The 25,639-nt window shown below is 36.4% G+C and overlaps 1 protein-coding gene across 1 annotated transcript; it reads left to right on the forward strand.

The window, feature by feature from the left end:
• The first annotated feature begins 1,631 nt into the window (after positions 1-1,631).
• On the forward strand, positions 1,632-24,261 carry LOC109210887 (prolyl 4-hydroxylase 1). The gene is made up of 12 exons (XM_019374364.1): positions 1,632-1,846; positions 4,860-4,907; positions 7,493-7,558; positions 8,788-8,840; positions 9,978-10,043; positions 10,947-11,021; positions 16,113-16,187; positions 16,440-16,510; positions 16,606-16,657; positions 16,801-16,890; positions 22,895-22,987; positions 23,850-24,261. The coding sequence occupies exons 1-12, from the start codon at positions 1,783-1,785 to the stop codon at positions 23,955-23,957; spliced, it is 861 nt and encodes a 286-aa protein (XP_019229909.1). The 5' UTR covers positions 1,632-1,782; the 3' UTR covers positions 23,958-24,261.
• The last annotated feature ends 1,378 nt before the right edge of the window (positions 24,262-25,639 follow it).

Raw genomic sequence — 25,639 nt, forward strand, 5'->3', positions numbered from 1 at the left:
CATATTGATATTCATTGTACCCACAGAGCCAAGTTTTGCTCTGATACCACTGATACGAGATGAGCTAAGTAGCAGAAAATGAGAAGAAATGCGAGAAAAGCAATGGAACAGTAAATGAAAGAAGAGAAAGGAAGAAAAAAATAGGAAAGAAAGCTAGATTAGAGCAACAAAAATAAGGGTTTTGAATATTGACTGATAAAGAAAGAGAAGACCATTACAATATATAGTATTGCAATCCTAAATGCCTTAGATGGCACTGTACTATCATTGCCCAGTATTAGCAACAGAGCTGGACCTAATATGTTTTGATAACCCAAATGTGTGGGATCAATATGTAATTACTATAACTATAACTTAAAATAAAAGGGACTAAACTGCATATCGTGCAAGCTTCCCCTAACCTCCTTCCCAACTGATTATAACGGCTACGTCCACCTGCGCAAGCACAAGGTACCACATCTTGAAGCTCATCCCCATTGAATTCGTATCAGTGACACACTCAGGCCTATCAACAACAAATTTAATGAATAGCTAGGAAAATGAAAATTTTATATACAGTCATATCTCTCTATAATAACATCCCTATATAACAGTCATTAACTACAAAAGTCAAGTTTTTCTCAAAATCAACCTTTTAAGTTATATTTTACCTCTTTATAATAACTTTTTACCTATAATAACAACAACCATATTTATAGCAAAACGCTATTTGTAAAATTACCCCTCTATAACAACCATATAGAATATTTAAGATTACTATAATAATTGTAAAATGCACACAATCTTTTCTATTAAACAAAGTTCCTATCTTGCATAAAGTATAAGATTTGAAGATTTGCACATAATATCTTTTCCATTGGACAAATTCCAAAAAATATCCAGATAGAATATTTAACTGATTAGCTTTTAGATTGTCTTCAAGGAAAAAACTATTGGATATCTTTTTGCTGAAAATTTGGACACGAACCTTCTCTAATTCAAGCGTTATAACGCAAATAAGAGAATGAAATCTACGAAACAAGCTACAATTATAAAGTCCTTCCATCAATCTTGAAAGAATTTATTTTTTTAGGTAGCTTTAAAATGTCAGTAGTTTAAATTTTTATATGTTTAGTTATGAATTTATTAATAATGTATTAGCTTTCTTCAATATTTAACTAGTGAAATATGCATATTTTTTTAAATTTTAAATTTGAATAATTTTCTTATCTTTTATATGTAACATTAAAAAAGGAAAAATAATTGATTTTTGGATAATTTTTAGCTATAACAACCAAAAAATATTTAAACGTCTAATGCTGTTATAGATGTATAACAGCCATTCACTTTAAAAGTAAAAAAATAACGAAAGAAACAAGGCTGTTATAGAGAAATTTGACTATACATAATAGCATCCCTTGACTTATTAAGAGTAAATTTATTTTTCTAGCAAATTAGTATAGAAGCTCTATTTTATTGTTCCTTTCAGTAAGTCTTCGTCCCCTGGTACACGGTTAGTCCACTCTTTCAACGTACCCAAATAAACATTACGTGTGATTTCGTCAAACTCGGAATTAAAACTGATGGTGCAATCTTGTATGCAGAACGTACAACATATCTATTGCAATTTACCAAATAATCTCTCTTTATTCACTTTTCTAATACTCCCCGAAAGGCCGAAACACTCAAATTTACACTTTGCCTAAAAAATCAGTTAAAAACCCAAACTACAAAATCCTCCATTTCAGTTCAGATTTCTGCGGAAAAACCAATACCCATCTCGAGAAAATCTTGCAAAAAAAGATGGCTTCGGCAATGAGAATTGTTTTCGGGCTTCTTACACTTGTCACATGTGGAATGATTCTCGGTAAAACATTTCTTCTATCTTTTTTATCTACCCAATTTTTGTTATATGTATGTATCTGTTGAATTTGTGGCTGTTTTTGTAATTCTTGAATTTTCTCCTCCTGCATTTGCGGTTTTGATCATCATAATTATCCTCACTGGTGTTTTTAGGTTTGGTTGGCATTTAATTTGGACTAACCAAACACCCTATTTGGAAATAGAAGAAGAAAAAGGAAAAAAAATGGTGATCTTTATGTATATATTTTATTTGGAAATGGACATTCTAAAAAATTGAACTTTTGGGGTTGGAGTGGAGTGGGTGCTTGGTTTTGATCCTTGATTGTGATATCACCTATGTTGCTCAAATTTTTCAAAATTGACGGTGAGTGCATGTTGGATCCTCAAATGTAGCTATTTTATGAGGATCCGACAAGGGTGTGGCAACTATTTTGGAGAGTCTGAGCAAAAAACGAAAAAATTATAATGATCATTTTTTTTGAAATTAAGACTTTACAGTAGATTGATCTGGTTTGATGGTGAGATAATTGGATTCTTTACTACAGTGTTGATTAATGAGGTGGGTCGGTTTTATACTTGATCGTCATGCTTTTCATGATCTCGAGGCTTATGGAAAAAGAGAAAAAAGAAAATGGTCAACATTTGTTTAATAGTAGATTTTAATGTGAACTGTTTGTGCAAGTGTGGTGGGACGGTTGAGTTCTTTATCACATTGTTGATTGCTGAGTTTGGTTGAGGATATATTATGAGGATGTTATTGAATGAACTCACTTCACTTATGTTTGGATCATTGTTACCAATCGTTTTATAATGTATTGTATTGTATTGTACTGTACCGTATTGTATCGTTTTGATGGATACAACATTTGGATAGATTGTATCGTTTGCTGTTGTTAAATAACATTTTTATTATTTGGTTTAACTGTATTGTATTGTACTGTACTATACTGCTATATTTACTAAAATACCCTCAATTATTTTAAATACGATGCTTATTAAGAACTACTCATAAAAATAATTTATTTATTTGATCTCCCCATCTTCCTCACAGGTAATCATCATTCTACCATAGTAACGAAAACACCAAACTGATTTCATACAAAAAAAAAATTATAGCCCCATCAAAACAGAGAACAACGGACCTCTGTTCCTGTAGTTTGGTATGGCAGAAGCCTAAGTAAATTATATATGTAATTAAAATTAGCAAAAAGTTAGCAAAGATCATAGATAAGATAAAAAATACAGAAAAAAAGAGAGGGAAAACTAACCAAAAAAATAAACGGCAGAAGGATGGAGACAAAGTACGTAGTTGGGTGAAGTATAATATAAATAATAGTATAAAGGGTAAAATTGAAATATAGAATAATTAGTGTGGGCGTAATTGGAAAGAGAAATACGGAACAGTCCCACCATACCGATTTGGTTGTTTCATAAAATGGGGCTTTTCATTGTTCCGGAACAATGAATTTAACAATATGATACAATCAGTTTTCTGTGAACAATCAAAACAAACATTGTATTTGAGATAACAATACAATACAATACGACGGGTTACAACCATCCAATCAATACGTTAAGCTAGGAAAATCAGTAGTTGTTCTCTAAAGCAAAAAAAGAAAAAAAAAAGAAAAAGAAAAGAAAGGTTACGTTCTTATTTTACAAAACTATGAATTTACAGAATTTTTATTGGGTTTTTTTTTTGTGTGTGTGTGTGTGGGGGGGGGGGGGGGTTAGTCTTGATTAGCTTTGTTGCGTTGATTTGGTTCAGGTTATGGCATAATCGGGATAAGGCAATTAGTATTATTTCCCTTGTGAAGCTAAAATGTCTTGCAGTTAGTTCAGGGGGTTCTTTTAAGCTTTGATCATCTAAAGTGAAAGTTTCATAATTACACTAAATTAATTCTCTAATATAATCACCAGCACTTGTTGTGTTTATGAACACCAATCGGGTGATATAATGTTCTTACTAAATAGGGTGAAGTAATGCAAACTAAGAGGGTGTTTGGATTGGCTTTTAAGCTGGTCAAATCAGCTTTTAAGCTCTTTTTAGCTTTTTTCAGTGTTTGGCAAAGTCAAAAAGTGCTTAAAATAAGTTAAAAACTGTTTAAAACAAGCCAAAAGCAATAAGTTGGGCAACCCCAACTTATTGCTTTTTGGCTTAAAAGCTATTTCTGCTGAAAAGCCACTTTTTTTAAGCCAATCCAAACGGGCTCTAAACCGGTGCTTTTGTGAGATGAATATCATCACTATCTTGTCTAGTACTATTTAGAGATACTTCCGGAGCTTACATGATGATCATAATTTCATTCTTTTCTTTCATGGATTAATGACTCAGCATAACAAACTTTTCTATCATTAATCATTAATTTGATACGGAAAATGAGAGTCCTAGACAAAAAAATAAGCGCAATAGAGAAAATTAAAAAGGAAGTACTTTAAGAAACTTATAGACATGAACCGTGAGATATTGGATAGTTTTTGGAAAAGATAACTGCTGTTTTCTTTTGTTTCGTTTTTCGGGTGGACGGACAACATTGTCTCTGATTTGCTGTTCCTCTTAAAATGCTGGAAGAAGTAAAAGTTGTCTTTCTAGATCAGATGACTTTATATTAAAAGACCTAGTGGGACACATCTTCCACAGAAGCATCCGAAGTGTTTACTATAAGATCCTGATCCTTGACCATACCGTCGTAGTCTTATCCTTCAAAAGAATTTGTGGTTTTGCTTAAACTTTGATTTTCTCTGTTTTCCGTCTTGTATTCTTATCAAAGAATACATGTTTTGACGTGGGTTCGAGCCTTGCTGCAGACAAAAGCCTAGTATTTAAGTGGAGAAGGGTAGAGGGGCAGGTCCATTATCCACCGAGTTCCAAACCGTATGCCACTAGCCCGCGGGGATTTCTTGGTTATAAAAAAAATAGAATACATATTTTGAATTTTACTGATATGGACTTTTGGTTTTCCTGGTTGGATTTGTTGCTGAATGGAAATGATTAGTTTCTGTTGTGTGATGTGCAGGAGCTTTGATTCAACTAGCATTTATTCATAGGATGGAGGACTCACTTGGTAACTTTTCTTGGTTTATAGTAGATATTTCAAAATGATTGTTTTTTCTTTTATCTTATTTGGAGGGCTTAATACTTGCTCTATCATTCTTCTCATTTGTAGTTGCTGTGGTATCAAATAATCAAACCAGTACTCCATGTTCCACTGCACGCAATACCAAATACTAGTAATTATTATCAATGATCTTATTATATAAGGGTCACTATTGGCGGATCCTTTAACTAACTATTTGAACATTTTTGGCCGTTCAGCTTAGTGAAAGCACACAATACTCGCTCTAATTATTTCTTTCTTTTGTAGTTGTGGTTTCTACTTTTCAATCAGATTCCAGTGGGTGCAATATAAAAGAATGTCTACTTAAGGTTCACTTTTGAGGGATTTAGTTCATATAGTAGCTATTTGGAAAATTTTGACATGCCATTTTGTGGTTAAGCGTGGTAAAATTAGGGAAGACTTTTATGAATTTGAGAGAAAACAAGTACTTTGTTGTTAATAGAATGAGGAAAAATTGGTTTGATGATTCACATGTTATATAAGATTTTTTTTCGCTTTCATTTTTTCCTTGTAATAAATTCCTTAAAATCATGAACCAAGGTGGTGTCAGAAGCATTTACAATAAGTATATGACAGACATATTCTCCTCTTTCTACTGGTCCTACCCAATTATCCATGCACAAAGGTTTTCTCCCTCACTTGCTGTTCTATGCTACCAATTAATCTTCTGTTCCTCTAATTCCATATTGTGTAAAGGACGCGCAGTGGTGCTAAGTTTATAACTGCTCTCCTTCCCTTCTAATTTTTGATGCCCTCCTCTAGCACCCTACAACCTCACCGAGTGTTCTTGATAGCAACCCAACTAGTATTAAATGCTTGAGGAGACGAGATCCACTGTTGGATAGCCAACATGCAATGCAACAAGAGAGGGTTATTGACTTATTGTCCTCTCAGCACTCTTGCACAGATACCAACTTACCGTAGTTCTTTCCCCTCCTTATATTATCAGCAATGAAGTTCTGCTTCATGCCACACCTCCTTAAATTATTGGGTGTATGAGTTGCGTTTCATGACACACACCATGTGTGAATGTAACCATTTTGGTGCCTTCACACTCCATATTGCCTTCTACTCTTCAGTGTTACTTCCCCAACTTTTTCCGGTGAAAATCCTTGTAGCCTACCCTCATCAAACCTTCCTATTGCCCTTCCCCTCTATTTTTACTATAAACTTTGAGAACGGATTCCTGGGCCTTCTTCCACTTCCAATCTTGGATAACCTTTCTGAATCTTATGTCCCATGAAATTTTCTTGCCCTGATTAACCAATGTTGTGCATCTCTCATACACCATAGCATGCAACAACAACAAAAAATTCAAGTGAAATCCCACAAGTGGGGTCTGGGGAGGGTAGTGTGTACGCAGACCTTACCCCTACCCTGGGAGGGTAGAGACTTCGGCTCAAGAAAGACGGAAAGAGACGGTAGAAACAAGCAATATCATCAACAAGGGCCAGAAAGAAAGTAAAGCAAACTAAGAGCCAGAAAATAGACGGAAAGAAGCAGTAGCTCAACAAGATACTAAGAAACCGATGTGGAAGGTAATAGGAAGACAACATGTAAAATTAGCAATCTAAGAACAAGAAAACAACCAAACTAGCCCTAATAGTGGACACATGTTTTTTCCATTTCAATAAAAAGAAAAAAAATTAGAAACACTACCAGACTAGCCCTAATACCACTGGTATGGATCATAAATACGCTCGACTACCTACTAACCTTCTACCTGAGTTCTCGACCTCCACACCCTTCTATCAAGAGCGATGTCCTCGGTAAGCTGAAGCCACGTCATGTCCTGCCTAATCACCTCTCCCCAATACTTCCTTGGTCTCCCTCTACCTCTTCTCATACCCACCAAAGCCAACCACTCACACCTCTTTACTGGGGCATCTGAGCTTATCCTCTTCACATGCCCGGACCATCTAAGCCTCACTTCCCGCATCTTGTCCTCCACGGGGGTGTACCCGTATATCTATACACCATAGCATTCATTTGTTGAAATCAAACGTCTCCCCATGCTATACGCCTCCCAAAATGTGCTCTATTGCCTCTGGTTGATGTAATCGACAAACCTTGTGAACTCATTCCTTCTTCATGTTCCCATTCCATAAACCTTCTAAACTCACGAAAATGCTTTCTTTTGGTTTTATAAGTATCAAATTCACCAGATTCAAGGAAACAACCATCCTTTTTTACCTTGGATCAGAAACGGGGGTAGTTGTCTTCTTGCATCGTTATTGATTTGCTTGTCAACGTACACTAAGCAGGAATGATGTTACTTTCTTTGGCTTATTCTACTTCTATTCAAGCTTCTAATGTTATGTTTATCTTTGAAAGTACTTTATCAAAAACAATAGCTTTCAACACATTAAGATCTTTGAGTCTAAGTACTTCATATTCTGCTTCAATCCAGCTGTTAATTGTGATCACTGCTTGGGATGTTGTTAGTATTCCATTGAAACTTTCCTCTTTACCTAATGGAATTTTGTGTAAGTGACTTCCTGCTCCGGGCTGCCCTTTTTGACTTCCTGCAGACAGAGAATCGTCTTTTGGCGGAAAGCATGCAAGTCTAGCTGGCAACAAACATCTGTTAGCAAGAGGTTTGTGTTGTTCTTTGACTGTTTTTAGCTCTGCAATATACTTTATGTTGTTTAGCATGAGTTGGGCGCTTCGTTCGCGTAGGCGTTGCTTCAGACTAGGCACTGAGAATCTACGGCATACTTCCCACTGTTTTTTTCTTGAAGAGCGTGGTACTAAACAATAAGTATTGTTGGCAAAATGATCTAATTAGGAAAATATTATGAGTAAATGTGTTTAAATATTAGAATAGGAACTTTCCGATTTAATATAAGAAAAGTAGTTACTAAACTTAAATTAGAAACTTAAAACTGCATTGTTGCATCTGAATCAAAAATTTAAAATTATTTTTGAACTTGATTTACACTATTTACTTCTTACATTTCAAATATTTTCTTTTCAATTCCTTTATCGATTTTTTTGAGTTAAAAATTCTGTGCGTGTGTGTTTATGTTAGGATATATGTATTTTCATTTGCCTTTTCACTAAAAGCTCGCACTTAATTGCACTTTGGGTTAATGCTCCCACAAGCTCAACTTTTTTTGCACCGCCTTTGGCAACATTGCGTTTAGATTTTACATTTGACCATGACCTAAGTTTTTGTCTCACAAACTCATTACATGCCTACATTGAGTTCTTTATGATGCTGATCTTGCATGCAACTGCTGTGTTCCAGAAGAAAAAGGAAAACAGTTGTCCTTCATTCCACCTGTAACTAAATGCCACTTCTACTTTGATACGAAAGTCTTCAGAAGACTTTGCACTAACTTATCCTTGATCGGACGATTCCCCTCAAAAGAGATGGCATGACATAATAGTAATCAGGTCAAACATGAGTTAGTTTCTGGATGTCTACATGATCTTCTTTTATATTGTGTCTGGAGACGTAATAATAGCCTAAGCAGTAGTATAGTGTTGGTTGGCTTGGGTCGCTTAAGGAGTATGCTGGACTGTTGATTACTTGGGCATTAGCAGTAACCAATTGGTAACTTCCAGGAAATCATCTTGGTTTCATTACTTTAGTGATGGTTGGGTCATGTAAGGAGTATGTTGGACTGTTGATTGTCTTAGGCAGTAATACTAACCAATTGGTAATTCGAGGGAGACTAAGCATCTTAATTTCTTTATTTTCTTTAATATCTGAACAACTATCATTACAGCAAAATCTTTTTGTCCACTTTCCCTCTGAGATTTAGCATGAGCACATGGTGTACTTCCCTGATATCCTGACTTTTCTGCCCTTTTTTCTCAGGAATCTCTCATTGGGGTTATGACAAAGAAGCTGTAGCACTACGTATAGGATATGTAAGTCCAAAGTTATGTTCCATTTTGAAAAATTAACTTAAATAGCCCCTACCCATGTGCCTAAACTTAAAATAGCCGATGGATGTATAATATATGTATAATTCATGTATAATATGTGTATAATCATGTATAATCATTGTATAATCTTTGTGTGCTGGCTAGAAAAAGTAAATAGTGAATTCAACCGGCTATTTGTGTAAAGATCCCTTTCATTTTTTAGAAAAACCTCTCTTTCTCAACTCCAGGCCATCCACTGTTTGCTTTATAGTAGAAGGTACTGGTAAATTCGGCTGGTAGACATGTCTTTCCTACCAGTGCGGTTTCCACATTCAAGAAAAGTCTTTCTACTGTATATATAGCAAGAAGAAGAACTACAGTGCTACTTGTTGAGATAGCTCATAGATGTGAAGTTGAAATCTTAGACTGTAGATATCAATTAGTTGAAAGATCCGAACTTTATAGATGTATGTGGTGAAACTAATACTGTGCTGTATTATATCTTAATTTTCAAGGGTAAACCATATTTCTCTATGCTTCCGGTCTTCCTAGTATCCATGCTAGTCTAGCAGGTTCTTATTTTGGCACTGGAGAGGAGTTTTGTGTATGTAAATGTACAAGTAGTAGATCTTATGGTGGAATGTTGATCAGATAAGGTCTTAGGGAAATGGAAAAAGTGTAGTTTTCTGATCTCCAACAATACCTGTTATCGGAAACAACCAACCCATTTTCTCATGGAACTGATCTCTTGTTCTATCTTATGTTCTGACAAATAAAGCCTACTTGGTTCAGAAGTGCCAGACGGGGACCCGCTAGAATCACTTCTGGGCAAAAAGTCATGTTCATTTATATCCCCCCCCCCCCCTACCCCCCACAAAGCCCCCCTTTTTTTGAGCATTTGAATGGTATTCGCTGAAATAAATAAATAAATAGGGAATCTCTTTTGTTATTCTTGTAGACTTACATAAAAGAAGTCAATTTTTCTTCAGTTGAGAACTAGGAGAGCACGCCTTAACCAAAATCCATGCATTTCTGGACTATGTTATCCTGTAACTTAAACTGAGCAGCTGCATGAATGCCAAACTGCTAGCTTCTGCTTTGCTATTTTAATTATGTCAATTTCTCATACTGCTCGTGCAGGTGAAGCCTGAAATTATTAGCTGGAAACCAAGAATTATATTATTTCACAACTTCTTAAGTGCAGAGGTATGCCGGTTTTATATTTTTCACCTTCATTTCTACCATTGCATATCTCTGTCTGTTAATTTGGCCTCTTTGTGTAATACGGCTACTATATCTGTGATGAGATTGAAGTTTTGGTTGGTAATATATTGGATTGTAAAATGTTTAACGGTTCTTCTGTGGTCTCTGCTCCAATTTTACCATGAAATGTACATACATACATATTGTGTATGTGTATATATACATATATGTACATACGAACCAGGAGGTCACGGGTTCGAGCTGTGAGAATAGCCTCTTGCAGAATGTAGGGTAAGGCTGCGACAATAGACCCTTGTGGTCCGGAACTTTCCCGGACCCCGCGCGTAGCGGGAGCTTAGTGCACCAGGCTGCCCTTATAAAGAGAGAGAGGGAGAGAGAGAACTGCTACCAACTTTCCCGCTTTCAAAAAGAGAACTGCTACCAACTTATCTTTTTAAGGAAATTGGTGTTCAAGCTAATATTTGCTTGAGGTTTGATCCCCTATTTACTAAATACTGTCAAAGCCATTAATACCTAAAAAGTGAATTTTTTTAGTCAATTTAGGGTTAATGTAATGAGTGACAAATTTCGTTATGCTTAAATTGCCTCTTGCGCATGGTTTTCTTCCTTCTACAGTGTCAAGTTTCATGCTCGAATGCGAAATAAAAGAAAAAATGTGTAAAAAGTTAATTAGAGTGCTTAATACGAATTTGAATGGATGCCAGGGAGGGTGTTTGAAGACTGGAAGAGAATAATAAAATCTTAAATCTTGATATTTTGGACATGATCAAATTTACAGATGGTATTAGTAAATCTTTTGCAAAATCGTGTTAGATCTGTTAATTTTAAAAGCATCATGGGTTCGTGATGATAATTTGGGAATTTAATATTCTATTGCGTTCACAGGAATGTGATTATCTTAGATCGGTTGCCATGCCCCGTCTTCATGTTTCAACTGTTGTTGATGCAAAAACTGGAAAGGTATGCACACTATGCAAACGATTCTCTGACATTCGGCATCTACTATGATTTTTCTTCTGATGAGTTCAAATTTTTTCCACACCCTGTTGTGCTCATCTATTGTTGAAATGTGCTTGTGAGTTACCACTAGTTTTTAATAGCAAATTAGTTTTGCCTATGCAAGTACTTCTGGTTAAAGTTCAAGTTAGAGCTTCTGCTTTGAAGTTTGCCTCTAGAAGAGCAATGACTTTCAAATGCCACCTCACCTTTTAGTTCATCTGACAGTTCTACTCATTTTCTTCATTTGACATGGAGAGATCAGATATAAAACAGCCTGGAGGTTACAGAGGGCTGTTTCTCATACATTAATCTCATACCAACGAGGACATTATTTCTAGCTAAGCCTCACATTTTAATTTCCAGCTTAATTAAGTTAGTCTTTCTACTGGGAAAGTTGATATATGTGCTAAAATATATGCAAATTTTATCAATCCTGTATGCTTGAGAGGTTTTTGTATAAGTCTGGGTATGCATTATTCTTTCATTAAGAAAATAGCGCAGTCTTACATAGATTTAGGCCTCATTTGCTTGCACTTAATGGAGGTCTGAATCTAAATCATTCATATCTCAGTCATTGAGTCTGTTTACAACCATCAACACCATCACTATATATCACTCATCACTGTTATCAGTCACCACCACCATCAACCACCACCGTTAATTACTACTGTCATCCACCATCTACTTCCCATAATACCCACTAACCAACATTACCACTAGCCACTACCCAGTGAGCACTCACAACCACTGTTATTAGCCTTCATCACCACCAACCGCCGTAAAATTTTTATTTTTATTTTTTAGATATAGTATTAGATTTATTAGTACTCTTTGATTTGACTTTATACTTCTTAATTTTTAATAAAGACAAGTTCTATGCATTCAGATGTAAAGAAAACAAACAATCTTTATTACCCGTATTCAAATCATAATAGAACATCTTAACATTCAGATGTTTATTCAGATTCAGACATTTTAATCTTAATACACATTAAATTGAGATGTGTATTCAGATTCAGACATTTTAATCTTAATAAAAACAAATGAGACCTTAGGCCTCATTTGTTTTTTTTAAGATTCAGACGTCTGAATCTGAATACACATATGAATATCAAGATGTGTATTAAGATTAAGACATCTGAATCTGAATACACATCTGAATATATTAAGATGTGTATTAAGATCTAAATACTAAATAATTAAGATTGTTTGATTTTTAGCATCTGAATGTATAAAATTTATCTTTATTTGAAAATTAATAAACATAAAATTCAAATTAAATACTAACTAATCTAATATTCTAATAATAAAATAGTTTTTTAAAATATGATAGTTGTTGGTGGTGATGGCTAACGGGTGAATGTCGACTAGAGGCGGTGGTTGGTAGTAGTTTTGGTTGATGATGGTGGTTCATGCTAGTAGCTAGTAGTGATTGGTAGTGGGGGCGATTATGATTGAGGATGGTGGTGGTGGGGTGTTTGTAGTAGTTGTGACTGAGAAGGTGGTGGGTGGGTGGTGGTAGGTTATAATGATGGGCGGTGCCGACTGTGGTTGTTGAGGGTGATGGGGTAGTCAGTTGTGGTAGTTGAGGTGGATGAGTGTTGATTGTGGGTGAGAATGATGGTGGTCGAAGTTGTAGGGATAGTGGGTGGTGATAGTCGATAATGGTGGCGGCTATGATTGAGGATGATGGTGGTGTGGTGGTGGTGGAGATAGCGGTGGTGGTGTGGTTGAGTATGGTGGTGGTGGCATGGTGGTAGTTGATAAAGGTAGGTGGTGACGACAGTTAATAATAAATATGTGATAGCATCTTAATGAAATTAAGTTTATGTTATAGATCTTAATCGTACAGACCTATTTAGACCCATTAAGCAGTTGTGAAGTAAAAAAAATAAATGCACTTAATGATTAAGATCTGAATAATTAAGATTCAGATTTTAAAAACAAACGCACTTAATGTCTGAGATCTGAATGATTAAGATTCAGACCTCCATTAAGTGTAAACAAATGAGGCCTTAGTCTCACTAGGGTCGTTTGGTTACCAGCTTAAGGATACTAATTCCGCGATAGAATATGAGATTGTATTTATTCCATATTTGGTTATGAGCATTAGCAATGGTGAGATAAATTTTATGCCAAAATATTAGCTTCCCATGTAGAAGGTGGGATAGCTAATCCCATGGGATATCCTTTTCTATCGCACCTTGTAACCAAACGACCCCTAAGTATTAAGATTCATTATTAAGGTTTCTAATATTATGATGTTGTTTTCTAAAATCTTTTGAGATCTCTAAAGAGTGGAGACAAAAATAAACCCAATTGTTTAGAAAAGAGCCGATAAACATTTAGAAACCTATAAACAAAAAACTTGGTATGCATTTGGGTGATATTTGAGTTGAACTTGAAAAAAGGTTTACTTGAAGCTAAAGTTAAGTGAAAGTTTGTAGAAGATGAAGTTGTTTCTGGACAAGAACTTCACCTGGAAAAAGAGTTTGTGAGTGGAAATTGAAGATTTGTTTGTCAAAATCTTCACTTGAAGATGAAAAGTTATCATGATATTAAAAAAAATACACCTGCATACTACTATTTCAAGTGAAGTTATGGCCACAAATGAGAAATTAATCCTTTTTATACTTTTTTTAGCGTTCAGAAAATTGAAGAGCAACGTAAACCTAAGTGGAAGTGTTTATGACTGGGAATAAAGTTAATACATTTTTTTGATTGGTGAAATAATAGTGCTCATATGGGACATGTAAGACTATTTCTCAGTAAGGGGCTTGATTAGAATATTTTTCTTCTTTTGATTGTTAAGCTTGATTAGTAAACTATGATGAAAAATTGGGCACCCAAGGGTGTGATTTAGTGGTCAAACTGATTGCATACCTTGGAGACCAAAGTTCAAATCCTTGTAGAGACAAAAAACGCTAGGCGATCTCTTTTCATCTATGTTGGTGAGAGGTAGCTGGTACTCAGTGAAATAGTCGAGGTGCGTGTAAGCCGGCCTAGACACCACCATTATATAAAAAGGGGAAAAAACTTGAGGTATAGTGTGGCTTCATGCTGAGGTATAGTAGTGTAATGATGTATACTGGAAGAAGGTAATCAAAGAAAAATATGGTGCATTGGGAGTAAAATGTGGGAGGACTCGAGCTCAAATATGTGGTTCCACAGTAGGGAATGGCTCAGTTTTTCGCATGATAAATGGTTATGAAGCTGCACCTTGAAAGGAATACCTGAATTATTTCAGTTTGTAAGACATCCTCAGGCTACACATGCAATTTAGATATGCAACTCATGGAACATTGTATTTAGGAGAAGCTGCTAAGACTAGGAAATAAACAGCATGATCGAGTTATTTACTAAGCTGGAGAATGTAAGACTTCATATCAGGTGAAGGACAGGTTGAAATGGGGCAATAGTGAAAATGGATAGTTCACTGTGAAAACATGTTATAGCAATCATTACAGGAACAACAAGATTGTTGAACATTGGCTCCATAATTGGAAAACAAGTCCCAATAAAGGTAGCTTGTTTCAGTCAGATAGCATTTCTTGAAGCCCGCCTTACAGAGGACAATCTTAAGACGAGAGGAGTCATCTTGTTCTACAGATGCTATATGTGTAGTGGTGGCAAAATGGATAAAAGAAAACAGTTATCTACCACCCATATTATCCATTTAAACATGGGTTGGATAATGAACTTTTTGAAAACGGGTCAAATATGGAAAAGAACCACATTATCCACTTAGAAAATGGATAACCAATCGATAACTAATGGGTTTAACTTTTATATTTGTAAAGCCTCAAATTGAGGGTTCCTCAAGTTTGGGGGATTAGGAATTCTCCCAAAGTGATCATATTCAAGAAGCCATGGATAATATGGATATTTGTTGTTGTTGTTTTGTGTTACCCGTTTTCGACCCGCCTATATCCGAACCGACCCGCCCGTTTGTCACCCCTGTATATGGGCATGAAAGAAGCTGAGATTGAAATCACTTCTTTCTTTGCTGCTCTATAACCAAAAACATGTGGCATATGTTTTTGTGTCTTTTAGGGGTATGTTGGGTAATGCTCTGAGATGCCTCAATTAGTTGGGGACAATAGATAGCTGGAAATCCATCAATGGTATTTGGCAAATGGTCCCACCCGAGGAATTACACATGTTCTGATGGAATATCACTCCCAGCTTCCTTTAAGGCGTAGTTGTCTGATGGGCCTTTTCTGATTGTGCAAATTGTGCAGTGTAAATAATTTGGATCATCTTATGAATTTGGTTAGTGTCAGAATCACTGTACAGGGCTATATCCTTTCTGCACTTATTTGCATCCTCTGGATGCTTGTTTTTTTGTTTGTTGAGATGGTAACATAATCCTCAGGATGCTTGTTAGTGAAATTCTTTACTCTTTTTTTTGATAACTCTGAAATCCGTCTAGGGCCAATCCTTAGGACCAATTGTAGCCTTTGAAACTCAGGGATAATGGGCCAGCCCGTCTACCCTTCTCCACTTAAATATCTGGCTTAGTTCGCATAGCGCAGGGCTCGGACCTGTGACCTAAGTCACAAGTCCCTCAACTTTTGTCAGTTGAACTAATCCCTGGGGCATGAAGTCCTATACTTAATCCAAAAAAAAAAAGTTGATTAGCTCTCTCCTCGTCACAAGGAGAAACCACCCAAGCGGAAAAAAAGACATGCTTTTAGCTCTTCTAATTTGAAGGAGCGAGTTGTTGAAGAATACGGGAATTGATGGATAGAAATTTTCTGATGATAAACATGTTTTTTTCTAAAATTAAATGACCTCTATTTTTAAGAATGTCCCTCTGAAGACTAGTTCACCTCAAACCTTTGGCGATCAACTAGATAATGAATCGTCCTCCGTGCTATTGCTTTAGATTCAAACTACATGCTTTGTAACTTTAGGAATTCCTTTCTTACTGGTCTGATCTTATATCGCTGTAGTTTTTATAAGTGCTATGCAAGGTATTTTTTATTTTCTCTCCTTGTTGTTATGTGCATGGAAGTCCAATTTGACTGATAATTTTGTTTTGTTCGCTAGGGAATTAAGAGTGATGTCAGAACAAGTTCAGGAATGTTTTTGAGCCCTGATGAGAGGAAGTATCCCATGATACAGGTCTGTACAGCACAGTGGTCCTTTCAACTCCTCTTGTTCTCTCTTCTTCTTATTCAAAGCTCAACATGATATGCTACTATCTTTGGCAATATCTTGCTGAGTTAACAAGGTTCTTTTATCCCACTCGGGTTCCCCTGTCTTTCACTTGCATTTTCTTGTGTATAAAATAACATTCCGATTATGTGGTGGCTGGTATTGATAGTAAAAATTGGTCTTACATTGGTGATTTTCTTTGCATTCCTGTACTTGCAGGCAATTGAAAAACGAATTTCTGTATATTCTCAAATACCAGTTGAAAATGGGGAACTCATTCAAGTGTTAAGGTATGTATTATGAGAATTTGCTTTTTTCTGTTTTTCATAATGAGATGGAAAGCTGATATGTTCAAGTATCAAGGCTAACATCTGCAGAAGCACAGGTATGAAAAGAATCAGTTCTATAGAGCCCATCACGACTATTTCTCTGATTCAGTAAGTTCTTACTCCAATTTATTAGTTTGTTATTTCTGCTAGTGGCTTATTTCTCTGTTTTCTATTTGTCATTTGGACAGATCTCTTTTCACATATCAATTTACTGTTGTCAAACTGAGAGATTCACTTACTTTATTTTGCAGTTTAACGTGAAGCGTGGAGGTCAACGAATAGCAACAATGCTCATGTATTTGAGCGACGGCGTTGAGGGGGGAGAGACATACTTTCCTATGGTAATTACTCATGAAACCTTGACTGAAAACTTCTTTCCTGTGTGAGAATGCACGGAAGAAAAATCTATTACTGATCAATTAATTATACAATGAGCCCTATTTATAACTATACATAATACAGATCCTACTCTTGTTCAATATGGGACTCGGATTAATCACATATTAACTTATAACTATCTAACACTCCCCCTCAAGCTGGTGCATACAAATCATATGTACCGAGCTTGTTACATATGTAACTAATACGAGGACCAGTGAGGGACTTGGTGAAAATGTCTGCAAGCTGAATATTTGACTTCACAAACTTTGTAGCAATATCTCTTGAGAGTATCTTTTCTCTGACAAAATGACAGTCAATCTCAATGTGTTTAGTTCTCTCATCGAACACTAGACTTGATGCAATATGAAGGGCAACTTGATTATCACACACAAGTTCCATCTCGCTAATTTCACCAAATTTCAACTTATTAAGCAAATGTTTGATCCAAACTAGCTCACATGTTGCCATAGCCATTGCTCGATATTCTGCTTCTACACTAGACCGAGCAATCACATTCTGTTTCTTGGTCTTCCAAGACACCAAATTACCTCCTACTAAAATACAATATCCAGACGTAGAACGTCTATCAGAAGGTAATCTTGCCCAGTCAGCATCTGAGTACCCAATAATTTGCTCATGGCCTCAATCTTCAAAAAATAATCCTTTGTTTGGAGATGATTTTATATATCAAAGAATGCAGGCAATTGCATCCCAATGACTATCACAGGGAGAATCCAGGAACTGACTTACCACACTCACAGGAAAAGAAATGTCAGGTCTAGTCACTGTGAGGTAATTTTGTTTACCAGCCAGTCTCCTATATCTTGCGGGAATGCTAAGCAGCTCCCCTTGTCATGGTAGAAATTTAGAATTCGGATCCATAGGAGTGTCAACAAGCCTATAGCCTGTCATTCCTGTCTCCTCAAGAATGTCTAAGGCATACGTCCATTGTGAGATTACAATACTTGAGCTAGACTGAGCGACCTCAATTCCTAGAAAATACTTTAATTTGCTCAGATCCTTAGTCTGAAAGTGCCGAAAGAGATGTTGCTTCAACTTAGTAATACCATCCAGATCATTGCCAACTGATATCAATTTTTCATCAAAAATATCCAAGTGCACCTAGAATAATCATCACTGAAACTGACAAAGTAGCAGAATCCCAAGGTAGAACTGACCCGACTAGGACCTATACATCTGAATGGACTAAAGTAAAAGTTGAATCTGCTCGATTATCAAGACGCCGAGGGAAATAGGAGCAGGTACGCTTGCCGGCTGACATGACTCACACTCTAGAGTGGACAAGTGAGATAAACCAGGTACCATTTTCTAAAGTTTTGACAAACTGGATGTCCCAACCGTTTATGTAATAAATCGGGTGAATCAATAACATGACAAGTTGTTGAAGGAAGACAAGATGTGAATCTATGTGATTTTGCAAGGATAAGGTAATAAAGTCCATTTGATTCACGTTCAGTACCAATAATCCGCCCCGTACTGCGTTCATCTAAAGGTAAGGAAGGAAGTGAACTTGCTTGGCCTATTCCAGTGATACAACCTAGGGAGAACCACACCCCAAAAGCTAGCTATTAAGGTGGGAGAGCCCAAGGCTATATAAATCCCACATCAACACTTTGTAGCACCGATGTGGGACTCAAGTCCCATTCCTTGCAATAGTTCATAACAAACCACCACGCTCCGCATCCGTCGTCCTCGACGGCTGTGCGCTAGACATTTCTAGCCTCGGGCGAACACTGCAATACCGGCGTCACCATCCAAGGCATGGTGGGCACAGAGGGTAGTGGATAACTCTGATACCATTGATAGAAACCAGAAGTAGATAACAAAATAAATAGAACAAAGAAGTTAATATTACTGGCAATAGTTTGTGCAAGAATCTTAAACATAACTACACCAATAAAGTTGTCCGTATGAAGAGGACAATGCTCCAGAATAAAGTAGTTTTGATTGTGATAATGATGCCTACTCATTACAGGATCTATTACTTATATAATAGGCTGACCATAACTATTGCATAACCTATTAGGATAAAGATAATTAACTTCTAATAACCATAATAAAACTGCTAAACAGATAACTTCTAATAAACTTCTAATAACTGAAAGCTCCAGGAATTATCTTCTCATAAATTTCTTTGCTTGTTCTGGAAGATACGTGGCTTATCAGTAAATTGATACAACCTAGGGAGAACCACACCCCAAAAGCTAGCTATTAAGGTGGGAGAGCCCACGGCTATATAAACCCCACATCAACACTTTGTAGTACCGATGTGGGACTCAAGTCCCATTCCTTGCAATAGTTCATAACAAACCACCACGCTCCGCACCCGTCGTCCTCGACGGTTGTGCGCTAGACATTTCTAGCCCGGGCGAACACTGCAATACCGGCGTCACCATCCAAGGCACGGTGGGCACAGAGGGTGGTGGCTGGCTCTGATACCATTGATACACCCTAGGGAGAACCACACCCCAAAAGCTAGCTATTAAGGTGGGAGAGCCCACGGCTATATAAACCCCACATCAACACTTTGTAGTACCGATGTGGGACTCAAGTCCTATTCCTTGCAATAGTTCATAACAAATCACCACGCTCCGCACACGTCGTCCTCGACGGCTGTGCGCTAGACATTTCTAGCCCCCGGGCGAACACTGCAATAGCGGCGTCACCATCCAAGGCACGATGGGCACAAAGGGTGGTGGATGGCTCTGATACCATTGATACAACCTAGGGAGAACCACATCATGGTGAACACACGGACCAACGCTTCCCACAGTGAACCCACCATTCCTACCCTTGACCCGATTTCCCAACAATTGACGACTATAGCAGCGAAATTGGAAGTCATAGGTGCTTTAGCCGTTGATGTGGCTGCATTAAAAGCACAGCACAGTGGAGATCACAACAATAAAGGGAAAGCTAAAGCCACACAATCCTTCGATTTTCTGTCATCCCGCCAACCAGTTACACGTCCTTTTCAACCACCATCACTTCCAAACACTCGCCCGTTGACTCCTGAACAACAAATTCGGCGAGACAAAGGCCTTTGCTGTCGTTGTGGAGAAAAGTTTAGCCCTGGTCATCGCTGCAAATCTGGGACTTTTGCTCATCTGGAGTTGATGCAAGAAGAGAACGACACACGGATTGTGAAAGATAACAACAAAAATGACATGTTTCCTACTGATATGGGTACAATTTCTCGAACTTCGCCTTCAGGATAAGTCGTTTTTCCAGGAGGGGTGTACTGATAAGCCACGTATCTTCCAGAAGAAGCAAAGGAACTTATGAGAAGATAATTCCTGGAGCTTTCAGTTATTAGAAGTTTATTAGAAGTTATCTGTTTAGCAGTTTTATTATGATTATTAGAAGTTAATTATCTTTATCCTAATAGGTTATGCAGTAGTTATGGTCAGCCTATTATATAAGTAATAGATCCTGTAATGTGTAGGCATCATTATCACAATCAAAACTACTATATTTTGGAGCATTGTCCTCTCTATACGGACAACTTTATTGGTGTAGTTGTGTTTAAGATTCTTGCACAAACTATTGCCAATAATATTAACTTCTTTGTTCTATTTATTTTGTTATCTACTTCTGGTTTCTATCATCCAGCTGCCACGGTTTGAGACCCGTTGGACATCTTGACCATTGGAAGAGATTGAGAACATGAGATAGTAGTGAAAAGAGATTTGTTGCCAGAAATATGATCAGATGCACTTGAATCAATGACCCATGAATTGGAGGATGAAGATTGGGAGACACAAGTCACGCTATTACATGTTTGAACAACGGAAGCTGTCTTTTAAGATGTCTGTTTACATGCTTTGTACTGAAGGAACTCAATATAATCCGGTAGAGAATCCATCCAACTATTCATAGTATTGGATCCCATGTCGCTACAATTAATTTCTCAAATTCTTCACCAAAAGTTGTAGGGTTAACTTGAAATAGTGGAAATTAGTAACTCCTAGAAAACCAGAGAAAAAAAAAATCTGGGAGAACACTGGTCACGCCGGAAAAAACTGTAGGCCGCTGGAAAATTTTAAAGTTGTCGGAATCTGTCGGAACCAGTACTAGTGGACTCGGAATTGCTGTGCGAACAGTCTGTCTTGAAGAAGCTCGGCCAAAAAATGGCCGAAAGAAGCCTCACGCGCCGGCGCGTGACGTTGGAGTGTCGTCGGAAAATATTCTTCCGGTGGCGCGTGAGGGTGCGTGGGAGGGGGTCTGCCGGAAATTTTTTTACGGGTTGGTCGCTGGAAACTGATCTACCTCGTGTTGGTGTTGGTTTTAGCACAACACTGACGGATATGAACTTTTTTTTTATGCGGACAGTCTTGATTTGCCAGAAAAAAGACTTTTTTTCTTTCAGGAGTCGCTGGAATTCATGCACAACGATAAATATCTCATGATAGCTCTGATACCATGTGAGAATGCATGAGAGAAAAATCTATTATTGTTCAATTAATTATAATACGATGATTCCCTATTTATTACTATACATAATACAGATCCTACTCCCTGTTCAATATGGGACTCGGACTAATATAACTATCTTAACATCCTGTATGATTGACACTTTATTTTCTGTTGTAGAGTATTCCACTTGGATTGTTTGAAATGTATCTATTATGGGATGCCTTCAATCATATTCAGTCAATTAGATGATTAGCAGAAGATATTTTACAAAAAGAGAAAAATTGAATAGTAGTTTCTGGAGGAATTAGTTATTCTAATATTCAGTTTCTGGAAGGGTTTTTGCAAGAGCTTTCTGCTGCCATTAATGTCTTTTTTTGTATTATATGTTCCATGTATGATGCTTCCACCAGGATAATATGTCTTGTGAATGTTGCTTGAACGCTCGTTATAACTTGCTGTTAGTGTTTGGGATAATGAAATCGCTCTCCAGCAGAATTACCCTAATGGATGCAACTTTCTTCAGCATATTCTACAGTGAATAAGAATGATAGATTCACTTATCTTTTTTTTTTTTTTTTTTTTTTTTTTTTTAAATTTTATTTTATAAGATAGTTGCTGTTGATCTTATGTTGGAGAGTCAGTAGGTGTTCATCTTTTGTCCAAGTTCTCAAACGTTTGGAAACTTGATTTCTTTTCATTTCATAGTTGAAAGATGTGACAATTGAAAGTTCAACTACTAGCAATTTTAGCATTACTCTGTATCATGTAATTCTTAGAGAATATGTTGGGCTAAAATTATGCCCTTGTGTTATTATGCCAGAACATCTAACCATTTTTTGTCCGAGCAAATGAATTATGATTCTAAAAATCGTCCATGTGAATCAAACCAAAATTTATAGCCTTTAACCTTCTCCGGCACCCTGTAATCCTATTGCTCCCCCCCTACAAATTATTGCATTCCTAATAGCTAATGCGGATTATGGTGGTTTTGCAATTCTGAAATGGTTGTAGGACGTAGGAGTAATTTGTAGGGTCTAGAGAGGCAAGCATAGAAGGAAAGAAGGGGGTGGAGGGTGTAAAAATTCTATTGAGTTAACTTACTGTTTGATTCTATCTTTTTGTTTGATTTTGTTCACTATCTCGAAAAGGACTAAATTGGCTTATTTCAGATAGAACTGCGTATAAAATCTGTAGAGCATAGTATTTCAGGGAGAATAACAAAAAAATAAACTATAATTTTGGGACTAAATGCCTTAACTGAGTTTGTCTTAGTTATGTATGTTCTCCGAAGACGATGAAGATGATAGGTCAACTTAAGTTTCTCGCCTCTGTATTTGTTAAGATAAAACTGCTTGTGATACCTGACAATGCATGCTTCTTATTCCAATTTCTTCAGTGCACCTGTGACCATGCATGTTGATTCTTCCAAATTTGGTTCCTTTTCTGTCTCTATTGCACATTTTAACTTTTTTCCCCCACATTTCTAGTTTCATGCTATCTGTTTCAATTTGGCAATGCTGTCTTCAGGCTGGCACTGGTGAATGTAGCTGCGGTGGCAAAATGATCAAAGGGTTATGTGTAAAGCCTACTAAAGGAGATGCTGTTCTCTTTTGGAGCATGGTTAGTGTCTTCACCTACTATAACCTTTTTGCTGGAACTTTTCACAAAGATTTCGTCTATGAAACCCTCTAAATTACTCCAAAAGATTTTGGCCTAGTTGCTTTTGAGATTTTAATTACTGCATATCCTGTTAGTCGTTTGACTTGGCATCCGTAATCTGTCACATGTCCAGTATTTAGAGCGGTACTTTCCTTAGTTGAATCTAGTTCCTTTATGTATCATCCTGACATGAGGGGATATGAGACTATTATTTCATTTATTTGCCGGATACAGACAGGGTTACTAATCTTTGATTGAAGGTGACAGGGTTACTAAATCTTTGTACATATATTAAACTAATGAAAGCTTCTGCCTTAGGTTTCTTTGGTTATCTATAGCCAAACCATGAGCTATTAAAAATTTAACTGAGAATTTTATTAACATACGTGCTTTTAAGTCCTACAAAATTACAAACACATAATTTTTCATGTTTGTATGTAAAATGGTTGACTCCACATAATCACTTAGCCCAATAGCATCTCCCTAGTTCTTGGAAAAAAAAAATAGCACGAGTGTAAGTTTCTTATACGATAGGTAAGTCGTGGGGGTTCAATTCTCACTATCTCCTTTCCCCATCCCCGGGCTTTCCTGCATCGCTGATCCCCCAGCGTAAACAAAGAATTCCTTCATCAGAAAAAAGGAGGAAAAGAAGGAATCTGAAAAAGTGGATATTAGGCGTGTCATCTAGACACTTGTGCATGCCACTAAATTCAGGACATTAAGTGCTTTAGTTTCTATATTTATAAAATTATTTTGTTGTATGAAACCATGCGTTCCATTTAATCATGATTGAACGATGGTATCTGTGTTATTTTTAATGCAGGGGCTTGATGGACAATCTGACCCTGAGAGTTTACATGGAGGATGTGAAGTACTCTCAGGAGAGAAGTGGTCAGCTACTAAATGGATGAGGCAAAGACTTGTATCCTAAATTGTTGATATATCTTAAAATTTTTTTGTTCTATAGTGTATCTTGATAGGGGGAAAAAAAAGTAAGAAAGGGGACTTCAAATATCTTTTTGTAAAATTAGCAACAAACGAACTAGGAAATACAGTCATATATAGTTTACTCATTGAAGTAAACTTGAGCCATCCTGGTAAATGACTAGCAGAATAGGGGAGAGATAGCAAGGGAGATTGCTTTTACTGCATGTGAAAGGAAAAGGTTGCCAATTTTTCCTGTCCTGTCCCTTATACCATACAAAGAAAGGAAAATTGTTGTTGTTGATTTTCTCTATTTCCTTTTATTTTCTGTTCCTTCTTCCTTCCTTTCATGTCTAAACACGCTAAAAAAACGTTTTAAGATGATATTAAGCGAAGATAAGGTGGGAGTTAGTATTAATCCTTAGTCGATTGTCATAAATTTAGTTTTTTCAAATCGAATGTTTTGTTCTGCTTTAACACAATCACAAATTACAGAAGTTGTAATTGAAAATGTAATGTTAAATATGGAAAGGGTAATTAGAGTATGGTTTGCTTACCGCACTCTGTACTTTATGCTTATAGTCCATTTTGAAGCTTACGTTTCCGTTTAATAAAATAAAAAAATGATTGTTACAGCAAATGAACCTAAGTGCTCTTTTCTTCTATTTGTAGAGTAACTCAATTTCAAGTATTGAGTGATTTCACTTGCCTAGGTTATACATGACATTAAAGATATATGTGCAAAATTGACAAACTTGTGTAATATAAAGGGCAATATAGCCCCCTTAAAGTTGGCATGAATTGTAACTTAAGACATTTTAATTAAGCTAGTGACCAGGAAGTGTGTATCATAAATCTCTCATGCTCATTCAAATTTGCGAGCGTGAAGCATATTATCATGTTATCACTCAAATGCTAACTTAGCTAGTGACTAGATAGATATGACTTCCTCTTCTAACTTACAAATCATAGTATCATACCAACTTTAAGGCAAAGTTGTGTGAACGTGTCCAAGACCTAAATAGAGTGGCCTCAACTGAGTAAAGCCAATGCCTTTGCTGGCTACTTTTAACTTCATTTCTGGTCAACATCAATCCTTTTACATACTTTTTCAAGTCGCAATATATATATATATATATATATATATATATATATATATATATATATATATATATATAGTTAGTTATACGTTGTTGATGTTGGACTTCTTCAATAAAAACTAGCAACCGTTCAATGAATTATTTAAGTCTCAAAACATTCACTTTTTTCTTCAATAAAACTAACAACATTTCAATGAATTTTTTTGGTGTTAGGTATTAGGCTATTAGAAACCTGAGCCAGAACATTTCAATCAACTTCATATAAAATACATTTTCAAGTTCTGAACTAGCTGCTAGCCCACGCTAGGCATGATAATTCACTTATATAGTCGTACTTTTTATGTATGGTCTAACTAATATCATACATGATAGAGTGAGTGGCATGTATATACAGATATTGACACACTTTAAATTTGTTGGAGATTTTGTTATGTGAAATATTAAGAGTATATTGTGTAGTCGTAGTATGATGACATGGTGAAGTAGATAATGAACCAACAAGATTGTTTCTATATGTATTTTGTAGTCTGCATTTGTGAAAGTGTTTGAAAAATAAATGAGCAAGAAACATCCAATAATCCACACCAAC

The sequence above is a fragment of the Nicotiana attenuata genome, unplaced genomic scaffold, assembly GCF_001879085.1.
Source record: "Nicotiana attenuata strain UT unplaced genomic scaffold, NIATTr2, whole genome shotgun sequence".
In the NCBI taxonomy this organism is placed as follows: Eukaryota; Viridiplantae; Streptophyta; class Magnoliopsida; order Solanales; family Solanaceae; genus Nicotiana; species Nicotiana attenuata.